The sequence below is a fragment of the Haemaphysalis longicornis genome, unplaced genomic scaffold (assembly GCF_048455015.1).
Source record: "Haemaphysalis longicornis isolate Haplotype H1 unplaced genomic scaffold, Haemaphysalis longicornis Haplotype H1 scaffold_6, whole genome shotgun sequence".
Classification (NCBI taxonomy): domain Eukaryota; kingdom Metazoa; phylum Arthropoda; class Arachnida; order Ixodida; family Ixodidae; genus Haemaphysalis; species Haemaphysalis longicornis.
In genome coordinates, this window is record NW_027526407.1 from 145,660,773 (window position 1) to 145,672,861 (window position 12,089).

The following is a 12,089-nucleotide window of genomic DNA, read 5'->3' on the forward strand; positions in this document are numbered from 1 at the left end:
AAATGCAATATTCCCTCCGCAGCGCTAAGAGGTGGTGTCGACGGCTGCTTTATTAAAGGGACAAAGAACCCATTTTAGTCGACTACACGTTCTCTATCACAAATTAAAGGGTATCACTTAAAACACGTTCAACGGAGGCAATTTTCCTGATAGGATCCTGGGACGTTTGCAAGGAGAATTTTAAATCTACATGCCTGACGTATGCTACCAACCATGACAGTAAGCGGTGCAGCAACACCTTTAGCTGTACTTGAGAAGAAAATGAGTTTTCAAAAGCCCGCCCTCAGGTAAAAAAAAAAATATTAAAGCGCAGCCTTGCCTATTCCTTTGTGCGGTTTTTGAACCACGCATTGAAATCTGGTAGTGTCCCATTGCGACACTACGTGTATCCACCTTTCAAACTTCAGAACGTTTAATGCCAAATTAATAACATGTACGACATTTTATTTCGAAGAATTTTCGGTTACCCCCTTATATAAACGCTGGGTCTATGTCCTCTAGTCTGGGTCTAGTCTATGTCTGCGTCATAGACTGGGTCTAGTCTATGTCCTCTATATAAACTAGAGGACATAGATTCCACGAAAATGGGTTGTCTGTCCCTTTAAAGGGACAGACAAACGGCCATTGCATGAACCTCCAAGAAGCGGGGCCGCTGCCTTCCAGGTCTTCAACAGTGCCATCACTCCAAAACGTCAGTGGTTCTTTCCGCGGTAAGAGTGGCAACGCACCCTTTCCCTCTCACTCCTTTCTTTTCGTTAAGCCCGTTGTACCCGTCGTCACCCGTTGTAGGGCCCCTTCCACTCGTTTCGATCCGCTGCGTATGCGCGAAACGAAGACCGTGCCACTGGGTCTCATTGTGTCGCCGAGCAGCCCTCGAGTCGTCGTCCGCACTCGAGCAGCGAGTCAGAACGACCAACATTTCAGTTACGCAGCTCTCCCCCGTGCTACCGTTACACGCGCCCGGCGGTCCCAGGCGGGGTGTGACGTCACCGTGACGTCAGAGGCCGCTCCGCGTTCCGCTACAGCTGACAAGACGGGTGCAGGTCGACACCAGATGAGATACAAAGTGGCGTGATGGAGGACAGGTCGCCGTGTGTTGCTTGAGTGGCACACGAAAGCGGAGATGAAAGCAAAACCACGCCATCGGAGGAGGATCTTCTGAGGAATGCAGCGTGATGATTCTTTTCTTTTCGCTCGCATGGATGCCGAAGACGCGTGACCGTTTTTTGGGTGCGGGATGGTGTCTGCAGGGAATGGTGTCACCGTCAGAACGCTGGAAGGAAACCTGACTAACGCCATGACCCCACAGGGATGTCTGCTGCGGTGAACAGCGCGTCCCTTGTTTGCAGTGATAGTACGTGAGAATTCCAGCGTTAATTCGGTAAGTGGCCGAGTAATTTTGCATGTTTTAAGGCTAACGCCTGCAGAGTTCCATGATGAAAAAAAAACTTCGTTGTCGTTGTTCTACTTGTGCTGTTGCCCAGTACAGAAGATGGCTGCCACTGTAAACAGAAGACAAAAGCGTATTTGAGTTCACGTCGGAATTGAACACGGGTGAATGGGTGAATACGGGTGAATAGGTGAATGGGATAAATTGGTCGCAGTTAGCACAGGACCGGGATAATAGGAGATTCATGGGAGAGGCCCTTGCCCTGCAGTGGGCGGAGACAGGCTGATGATGATTATGGTGGTGATGATGATGAATATCAGCCCATCCGTGCACTTAATCACCCGTTTCTTGTTTCTTGTGTCCCCAGCCAGCCTGTTAAAGTATCTGTTAAAAAGACGAGGAAAAAAACAGATAGAATCAAGCCCGATGTAGCTGTAAAGGAGCTTGTCGAAGTTACTTGTGCGGAAAGTTGAAGAAACGGAAGCGAAGAAATAGACGAAAATACAATGTGGCAGTGAAGAAGCGTGTGCTGAGAGTTTTGGTGTTTTCTGAGATTGCTTGCGTTGTCACACATTGCAGTTGGGCTTCTCCTGCTGGACTGGGTGTGCTGGCCGTAAAATAATTTCATCGCGTAAAATAGGCACTGCCTTTTGTACTGGATCATCACGTTGCAATGCACACTCGTACATGCACATTGTTCTTTTTTACCTGTACAAACACGCGTTAACACATATTGGACAAGACATAGATAATTTGGTTTTAAAGACGGCAGTCTTTATTGGACTACTTAAAGCCTAAAATTTATGTCTGTCTGTCTGTCCGTCTGTCTGTCTGTCCGTCTGTCTGTCTGTGTGTCTGTCTGTCTGCCTGTCTGTCTGTCAGTCCCTCGATTCGCCCTTCGGGCAAAAGTTATAATAATACTTGAACGAGATGTTTATGTATGCAAAACGTTTGCAAACGACTAAATCTGGAAACGAACGTCACACTTGTCAACATTGTTCAACAGAAAGAAAACATGCGTATTTGAAGCAAAATATGAACACATAAGTGGTGCTTGCAAAATTTTTAAAATTAAAAATACCAGACTCCTGATTTCTGCGATACAAAATAAAAGAAATACGTGTCGAAATCAATCTTTTCACATAAAATACAAGGGGAGCACGGGAAGAGCCTGGACCACGTGAAGGCGTTCTAAGTTGAAGTTTAGCCACGGATCCAGTAGGTGGCGCTGGAGGAGTAGAACGCGCGAAATTTGAATTGTCTTTAGCAAACCACCTCCATGCTTATCATGGCAGGAGCGGAACGGTAGGTGGTGAGCGTGAGCAGTGGGCTGGCGACAATACAGGGTCGTTTACATGGCTGAGGCGGCAGGAGACTATTCTTTCGACGGCATTTGCAACGATGTAAGCAGATACGCGGCCAATTTCAAAAAAATAATAGCTGATGTTTTTTTTTTTCAGAAGTGCTCACGGTGGACTGCTTGTAACTCTTGAAGCATCTCAAGAAGAGGTCGTCCGACATAACTCCGGAAGGCGCACACACGGAGACTGCTTCAATCGTGCGCGACGTGTTCACGCATACGCCAGTCCGACATTCCCAAAGCCTGACCGATAAATTACCAGCGCATTGACTGGAAGATGCTTCAGGGATCGGCGTAGCCTTATGCAATACATGGGGCGGCCCTGCCAGCCAAGTTTAAAAATGGGAGGACTCTTGTGGAGACACTACCATCTCTAGCCAAGGAAATAAAGAAAAAAATCTATGACCCTACGAGGTGTGAAGTGACCCGAGTGAATACCAGGGCGAATGTGAGTTTGTTCGTTTCAAACAGGAATACATTCTCGTGCCGTTGCGAGTATTGACAGAAGTTGTTCCTTGGCCTGCGAAGCGACAAGTTCCCGAGGAGCGGCGTTGGGCGTTACCTCGTTTGAAGGAAAACTTTGAAGGCACCGCTGTGTTGACAGACTGAAGGTTTCATGCTGCCGGGTCACTTCGCAACGTAACTCGATACTGCCCTAACAAAAAAAAAAAACGTGACCGTCAAACAGTGGGAGCGTGACCTTTTCGCGGGAAAGAAGAACACATACAACGCCTCAGTGCCGCTAGAGAGCCGTCCTTTGGACGCTTGAGTGCCTGCCATGCAACGAGTCTACCAGAATCGTAACACATCGAAAAAACTAAACTTGAAGACTTTGTGACAAACCTGTGGTCGCCCTTCGAGGCGACGGACGAGATGCTGAAACTGTTACCCCTACTGCCAATGACCCTGGTGCCTCTCTACACCACGCTGTTGTTCAAGACCGTGCCGCACAAGGCACCGCTGGTGCGCTTCAGCTTCGAGGAGGAATACGACTACGTAGTAGGTAAGCTTTCCTGACGTTCTCACCTTTTTTTAAGCGAACTGTAGTCGTTTTGAAAATCAGGATAGCGTGGTATACTTTGATAATAACAGCGCAGTGCGGGCACGGCTAACAATACAAAAGACAGCTAGAGCGCTAGAGATGACGAAAAGGAAACTGAGCGAACAACCAAAGCGGTATCGTAATAGGCGTTCAGCTCCTGAAATATGCGGGAAATTCTGTCGGCTGGTCCTCGCATCCTTCTGATGGCCTCGCCAGCTTTCAGTGCTCCATTGTTGCCTTCCGCTACCTGGCAATAAACCCACGTTACAATATATGCATTGTAACGTGGCGGCAGATGACACGGACCATGTAGCGATGAAGCGATGTATTTACATAATGGTGAACTATTTACATCAGATCATAATGGAGCCCGGCCTGGCTGCGCCGTGCACACAGCTCTTCTTCGTCGTCATCATACTTGGTGGTGGGCCATGGCGCCACGGGGATTGTCCGCCACGTCCAGTGACAATATATATATAAAGTTCACAGATCAATGAAACTTTGAAGATGCTGGGGAACACGAGAAAACAAAAGCTTTGGTTAACGGCCTCAGTGCCAACATTTCGGCAGAGAAACTTGCCTTGGTCAGGGCCCTGACAAGGACAAGTTGTTCTTCTCGCTCAAGAACTCTTTTAACTTTTGACCGGATGGCTGAATCGACGGATGGACGGGTGAGCGGCCAGGCAGGCAGGCAGGCCAACATTTTCGGGTTCAAGTAGCCCAAGAATAATTATCGTCTTTAACAGGGATGGCAGGGTGGGCTCAGTTATGCTTTTCTTTCTTGACCTCTACCCCCTTGGTCACATTGGCTTGCTAACGATCTACTTCTAAAGCCTTAATAAAATCATTCAACTGCTTCTTTTCAGCAGACAGAACGTCATTATTACGTAAGTTGATATCGTTTTTCTTGCACGACCTAAGAGAATAAGGAGTTTATTGAAGTGCGTAAGAAATTTACGTAAGTAAAAACACTACAGACGAGGGTCTCAAGGTCAGGGACTGTACAGGAAACCTCGATCACTTAGTACAGAGGTGATAATTATAAAATACATTGGCAGTAACACTGGCACAACATTAGACACGAAAAAAAAATAAAAAAGCGTGAATTCATTTCAAGTAAAGAACCAAAACGAAGAATTTCACAAATGACAAAACAAGACAAAAGATCGGCATATCTAATTCCCATTAGAAATAAATGATCAAAGGAGTGACGAAAGATCACTTAACAGGACAAAAGGTGGCCTTCTAGGGACGATTTAAATGACGCCACGTACAGAAATAATTTCACAGGAGATGCTAGACTACTCTAAATTGAAATTCCAGAGAAAGTTGAAGTCATATTGGCGTAATTAATTTGTACACGTGGAAGTAAAAAAGTTTCTGTTTGATGCTAACCTTGTGCTGTTGTGCTTTGCTAAGAAAGTGAGGGTGACCAAATTTAAAGGCAATTGGAAACATACGGAATTGAAAAATATTAAGCTTACATTATAATGAAACAACGTTTCAGCCGATAACACAATGTAATGGCGCAGTGAGTCTTGGGTGTTAGATTGAGGACGGCTCCTGGTGATAATGCGAATGGCTTGATTTTGAATTTTTTATGTTGATGAAATTTGACAGTGATATGTGTTTTTCCAGGCTGCGATCCCGTAATTTAAATGGCTATGAATGAAAGAAGTATAAACTGATAAGAGAACAGCATGTCAAAAGTACGACGAGCTTTGATTACGGCCCGAATACTATATACAGTTTTTTTCTTGATATGACTGATGTGACAGCTATATTTTAAGTCAAGGTCGTGTAACACACCAAGAAAGGAAACAGAGTTGCAAACACCAGTGAGATTAGGACACCTACGTTAAAGACGAAACTGAGCGTATTTGTGCTTGGCCAGGTTTAAAGATCATAAATTTAGTTCTTTCAGGGTTAAAGTACAAACAGTTATTACGGCACCAGTTTCCGACATTCAGTAGTTCAGAGTTTAACTTAGATGTAAGGTCTGTGATGGACTTGCCTGAAGCTGTAATGCATCCGCATGGGGGGACGTCAAGATGATTGTGCTTGTTTCGAAAAAACAGGGCGAACCACACAAAAGGACATACACAACGGCTGACTAACAACTGGTTATTTGGTTAGAGAGAACGTAATATATAGGAAAGATTTTTTTTTGGAAGACTAGCCACGAGCATTAGCAGTGAACAAAACAAGTTGTTTGCAGACACAGGGAATGTGAAAATCAACAAGAAGGCGCTATTTCGACAGGTATTCTATTCTTTTTCCAAGACTCCTACTTAAATGGTGCTTATACGCGAGGTTTCTCTATTGTGTATTGCAAATGCTTTACAAAGCTCGCGCGGGCTGGCCTTTGTGTTTCTTCAAGATACTTCATTTTTCGAACTGCAGTGTGCACTGGCAAACCATGACGTGTTGAGCGAGACTGCTTCCGGTGTCAGTTGAGTGTGTTGGCGTGCACCCCTGACAAACTGCCCGCTTCCTCGCTCCAAATACTTCAACAAACGTTGAAAATAAGGCTTGTGATTGAGACAAAGAGGAAGGTGTGAAGGGGAAGAGAAAAAAGAAACTGGCCCACAAAAAATGAAATAAACAGGCTGTACTGCGGACTAATGGACGCCACAAGCTTTTGCTCGTTTTTTTCTTGTTCTGTTCGAGTAACTCGGCGGCCCATTTGCTTCGAACAATGCACATAATACAACAGCACTTTTTTCTGCAAACCATCGCTGCTGTTCGTATGTGCTGAAGACACCTCAATTAAAGTACCCTTGATGCGAAGCAAACCAGGCTTAGTCGGTATTTTTTGTGGTGCACGTTCCCGTGACCTGTTTTTTTTTCGCGTTTTTCTTTAACACTCGAATGAGGTTTGGTGCTGTTTGCTAGACGACCTCTTTCAAAGTTAAATAGCACGATGGTTTCAAACTTTCAGCCGTTGTACTGATATTAGATGCTCGGTGCGGTCCCACACCCAAACATTATTTTTTATTGTAGTGTGAATTGCTGAAGTGGCCTGACGCGTACTCGGAACGTGCGAAGTTTACTGAGGTGTAAAAGCACCCATTTTATGCTCTGAATTATAGAGAAATGTTTTATCGTACAGACCATCAATTAATATTCTCAGGAACCCTGTTTAATAAGGGCAGGTTCACCTAGTTCAGGATTGTGATTGGTTGTAGCAGCATGGTTCCAGTTAGTAGCGTAGCCAGAAATATTTTTCGGTGAATATTTTTCGGTGGATAAAAAGAGCTTACGCATAGAAAATATCTGAGTCATTAAACGGCTTCAACAAAGCCAGATTACTTATTTCGCTCACCAAAATATCTACATAAGAACAACAGTTAAGATCGGGCCCCGACGAATTTATTTCGTAAAGAACACACATTTTTTCACAAACACAGAACAAATGTCGTGAGAAAATAAAAAGTGGTCTGGTTTTTAGAGAAGCAGCTATTTTTTCTGTAAACCAGCCCACAATCTTCCTATTTTCGTTTTTACATTTTTAATATCCATGTGGTGTGCCAAAAGCATGAGCAGAAAAACAAAGGCCGAAAGGACGGGGAGGTGAGTTGCAGCCCTCAGAAAACTTCGTGGGTGTTTCGACACCGGAATAGCCCCCTGGCTGCGCCGCTCGTTTCAATGTAACTCGGACACACCGTATATGTTGGGCTCACCGACATCATTAATTATGGTTTGAGTATTGTTTCATGTTTATCATGTCGTGTTTATTTTTGAAAAAGGAACTGCAATAGCGGTAGTGAAATGTTGCACAGAAGAAACACACGGGACGAAAAGTTGCACACGTAAAAGTATAACGTAGCGGACCGTTTTTTTGGACTCCGAAAATTTGGGCTTGCTGGATATTTCGGACTTTCCCAAGAAACCGCCAGTTGTACCATAGGAGTAATGACTCGCGGATTTTTCGGACTGCTCTTTTATTCACACTATTTTTCGTTCCCCTCCAAGACCGAAAAATCAGTCGGCTACTGCAAACGATTCACGTGTGCATGCCAGCTGTCAGATACATTGTTCATCACGCCGACATCATCATAATCGTCATCATGAACAACAACACCTTATTTATGTCCACTTTAGTAAGGCCTTACTATTACTATACTATTACTATATTAGTTACTATATTGCGATGCCGAAATTCATTCTCTGGCCCTAAATCCTGAATCTCTTAAAATTTTTCTGCTTTCATTTCCTCCGGATAACTAAATCTGGGAACATATTTTATATTTCTCCCGATTGTTCAGCAAAAAGAAAAACAATGGGCATATTTGAAGTGACACATCAATGCATAACTGCTAGTAGCGGTGTTCTTTTATTTGAAAAATAATGTATGCTTGATATTTGCGATGGCAAATAAGAAATACCTATAGAAAACAACATTCTGACCCAAATATACGGAGAGAGCTCGACCGAGCCTGTACCCTATGGCTAGAACCACTACATCAAGTTTAAGAGTATCAGCACTCTTTTCTGTCATCGTTGTATGCCGCCGACAGCGGCCATTGGTCGAACTGCGTCACGTGACATTTGTTTATCCCATGGGCGCTGACATTTTGGTGCCTCTGTGTTGCCGCGCGCGTGCTCTTCGATAAGTCGTGATTTTCGGAGCGCAGTGTGGCTGTATGACACGTTGAGAGTGCGTTTTTAAGCCCCCGGACACAGTAGCGATGCTGTGCTGCTCTGCAGTGGGCTGTTTCCACCGGCGGGAAGGTGGAAAACGCCTGCATCGCTTCCCACTAGTAAATAACGACAGTGTCCTAGCATAGCGTACAGCCATTTAAAAAGCGTAGCTTAATTCGTGGCTTTAGCTTAACCTAGAACCACTAAATAAGCTACGCTAGCGTAACCAAGTCTGACCCCATCGCACCGGCGCGCTGTCTCTAAATCTTCGAAAACAGAGGCGTTTACGTGGCAGACAGAACAGAGGCGTTTACGTGGCAGACGTGTCATAAAACTACTTTATTTCAACGTCATTTGCCGCGAAGTGAGCAGATATGCGGCCAATTTTCTTTACGTGCTCGTCAGAAGCACGCGAATGCTACGTAACGTACCAGATATAATTAAGTTTATTCACTTTGCATTTTAGGGAACTTGTGGATGTACACAAAATGTTTATGCATTGGTACATCAGGCCTTGATTACCTTTCAATATACACAATTTATTCCAACATCTGGAAAATTTGTTTACAATTAATTAGAGAAAGAAATGATGTCAATTTGTACTCTTGTATCAAGCCGTTTCTCAAGTACAGAAGCTGAATTTGTGCAGATATATGCACAACCTAATGCCTCGTTTAGTAGAATAAATCGTGCAGTGCATGCCTCTTTGTGTAATGAGCTGTTTATTATTGTATTCCTGTAGGACGCTGCAATACTTGTGTGTTCACGCACGTTCCTCAGTAATGCCCCGAGGCCCTGAGGGTATGTGAATAAATAAATGCATAAATAAATGGACAATTCTATGTACAAAATATGTGACTTGTGTAATATTAGCTCGCATGAGGGCTCAGAGTGAAATATGTGAAATCGATGTCCCCAGCTGGTTTGACTACATTTCGTAAGACATTTGATGGTTCGAATAATTATTGCTTACACACCCGCAAACAATTAATAAATATGGCTTGTTCCTTCATTGGTTCACGGGGCAGTTGGCGGCGGTTCTGCGGGCGCCGTGGTTGCGAGTCGTCTCTCCGAGGACCCGGAGGTTACCGTCCTGCTACTGGAAGCCGGCCGGCTGCCAAACTTCTTCCTCGACGTGCCGCTGCTGGCGGCCGAGATTCAGCAGACAAAGTTCGACTGGGCCTACCGAACTGTGCCGCAGGAGGCCGCCTGCTTCGGACTCAAGAACAGGGTACGCATATATGCTAGAGTACAGGGTAGATCACTTAAAAGAGCAGGTTACGGACACACGCGAGCGTGCAGAATGGATGACCGCAAAGAGCTGAGTACGGATACATGCGAGATAGATGCATACATAGATACATAGATAGATGCAAAAAACACGGTGCGGATACAAGCGAAGGTAGAGAAGAATTTGAAAAAGCGTAGAAGGATTCGTACGCCCCCTATCTTAATCTCGCGTTTTTCTTTTCACCAATACTATAGGTGGTATTCAATGAAAAGTTTAGCGGGCGAATTCTCCGCCTGGCAACACTGAAAACCGCCATGTCGGTGGCTACCGTGCCAGCGCATGCGCTTTGCGCCCGTATCTTAAAGAAGGAAAAAACACCAGCGTACATCGTCTGCTGCGTTTCAGCCCGATTATCGGTAGTGGCTTCAACACATATAATAATCGCACTCACATTAAGTGATGGCGCTGTACCTACCCTCGAGCACTTCGAATCCACGGAGATGAAGCCGCGACTGCGAACGGCCCGTATAATCAGCATAAGTCCGATGCTGCAGTTAGCTGCCGCCGCGGATGTCGACGCAAGTGCACCCGCACCGCATCCACGACTTTATGTCCGGTAAGTGCCCTCTAATACGTGGTTGAGAACAAAAACCGAATAATTTCTTTAGATAAACGGTTCACGCGTACACCGATCTAGCGATGGCTTTCTCGTGCGCTAAATGTTTCAAACTCAGCAAAACAACTCACGTCTGACGTTAGAGCGCTGCGGCTGGCAATCAGCTGATCTGCGGTGGCTACTTCATACGCGTCTGGCGATAGGTAGATCGTACTGTGCTGCACTCAACAGCACTTGGCGTCGAGGTATTACTTTGCGTTCAGTGGGCAACAGTTTGGAGATGCAGTTCATGCTGTCAAACGGACCACTGCGCTCACGTTGCAACCTTTGTGCCACGACCGACTCACACTAGCTCGTAGGTGTGTGTGGAGGCTGGGGTTGAATTGCAGATAAGGTTGTCACACTCATGACCGGAATGATGACTTTTCGCGTAAGCAACGCAATCGCGGTACAATTGACTATCGAATCACTAGCACAGGCCTTGCACGGAAACACAAGGCCACGTCGCGGCCCGTGGCCTGCCTGGACGGAGGAGAAGAGGGGTGCCTGATCTGGGGGCCGTGCGCACAACGTCGCCTTGTCAACAGACGCCTGACCACAGATATGGCGGCGCACACACATGGTTGAATGCATGCATTCCACGCCAATGAATACCGGCTACACGTTTTGTGGTCCTCCCCACTACGGCATGCCAAGAAGTAAGGCACGTTGCGGTTCTGTGAAAACAACTCTTTACTTACATCGCTTAGGCGAGATGAAATCTCCCTGATGCCACTAACAAACCGTCCTCGACATCTCACCGATGCTTTCTGACTCGGAGTCCTAAACCATAGAGAATCCCCGCCCGCGTCCACATTCCACCACGTACCGCCAACCCGCGCACCTGGCGCCATCTCTCGGACGACGGCGACCCCACGTCATTTCGGCCGGTGAACGAAGAGAGGGTTGTGGGAGAGCGCCCGAGCGGGGCGCCGGGCAGACGAATCTCAGGGTTACCAGATCGTTCTAACCACAAACCGCCAAATCGGCCTCAGCAGTAGCCCAAAAGTAGCCCAATGCGAAAATTTCAAATAGCTCAAAAGTCATCGATGAGGATGACGGTCACCGATCACGATGCACACACGGACAAAAGCCGTGGTTACATTACGACATTAAATGCAACTCGTTTCATGGGCGCCGTTTTTATACTCGCGCTAAAGCGGAGGAACAAAGAACAATTCACAAAGCACCCCCCGCCGTCGAGCGCTTAGAGTCCCTCTGTCTCCCTTCTGGAATAGTCCGTCTTGGCTTAGTACTGGTTTAGCTACGGAGGTTTTGGAATAGCCTCGAATGTTCGCGTACGCGCCGTAGCTGTGAAGCAGCGGTCGTTTATTTTTGGGATTTGGGGGGGCTGTGGTTCGCGACGGGAAAATGAAAGGAAATTCACTTGGGATATTTTGAGCCCGGCAGGGAGCTCACCTGCATACAACCCAGTGCAGGGGAAGCGAAGTAGAGGGGGAGTGATAGGATAAAGTAGAAAGAGAGAGAGAGAGAGAGAGAGAGAAAGGTATAAATAGAGCTGTCAGTCCTAGAACGCTGTCAGTCCGGGCACACCAGTCAATCACTGCATTCCGGGCTACAGCCGCTGCGTGAGGCCGGTCGTCTTCAGGAAGTGAAGCAGATAAGTGAACACTTCCCGTTGGGTTGCCGCAGGTCCCTTCGGGAACAGAAGGTCCTCCATGTCGGCGCTAGGAAGGCCTCGACGCTGGAGCGCTCGGTGGAGCTCTGCTCTCGGGCCTGCGTGGTGCCGCCGAGCGTGCTGCGTCG

The 12,089-nt window shown here is 46.3% G+C and overlaps 1 protein-coding gene across 1 annotated transcript in view; it reads left to right on the forward strand.

Moving 5' to 3' along the window:
• Positions 1-1,111: 1,111 nt before the first annotated feature.
• Positions 1,112-12,089, forward strand: part of LOC144141177 (glucose dehydrogenase [FAD, quinone]-like) — a 50,063-nt gene continuing 39,085 nt past the window's right edge. Inside the window, exons 1-3 of the mRNA XM_077672736.1 lie at positions 1,112-1,381; positions 2,851-3,753; positions 9,465-9,667. Of these exons, the coding sequence (XP_077528862.1) occupies positions 3,624-3,753; positions 9,465-9,667 (333 nt within the window). The 5' untranslated portion in view covers positions 1,112-1,381; positions 2,851-3,623. The remainder of the gene's footprint in view (positions 1,382-2,850; positions 3,754-9,464; positions 9,668-12,089) is intronic.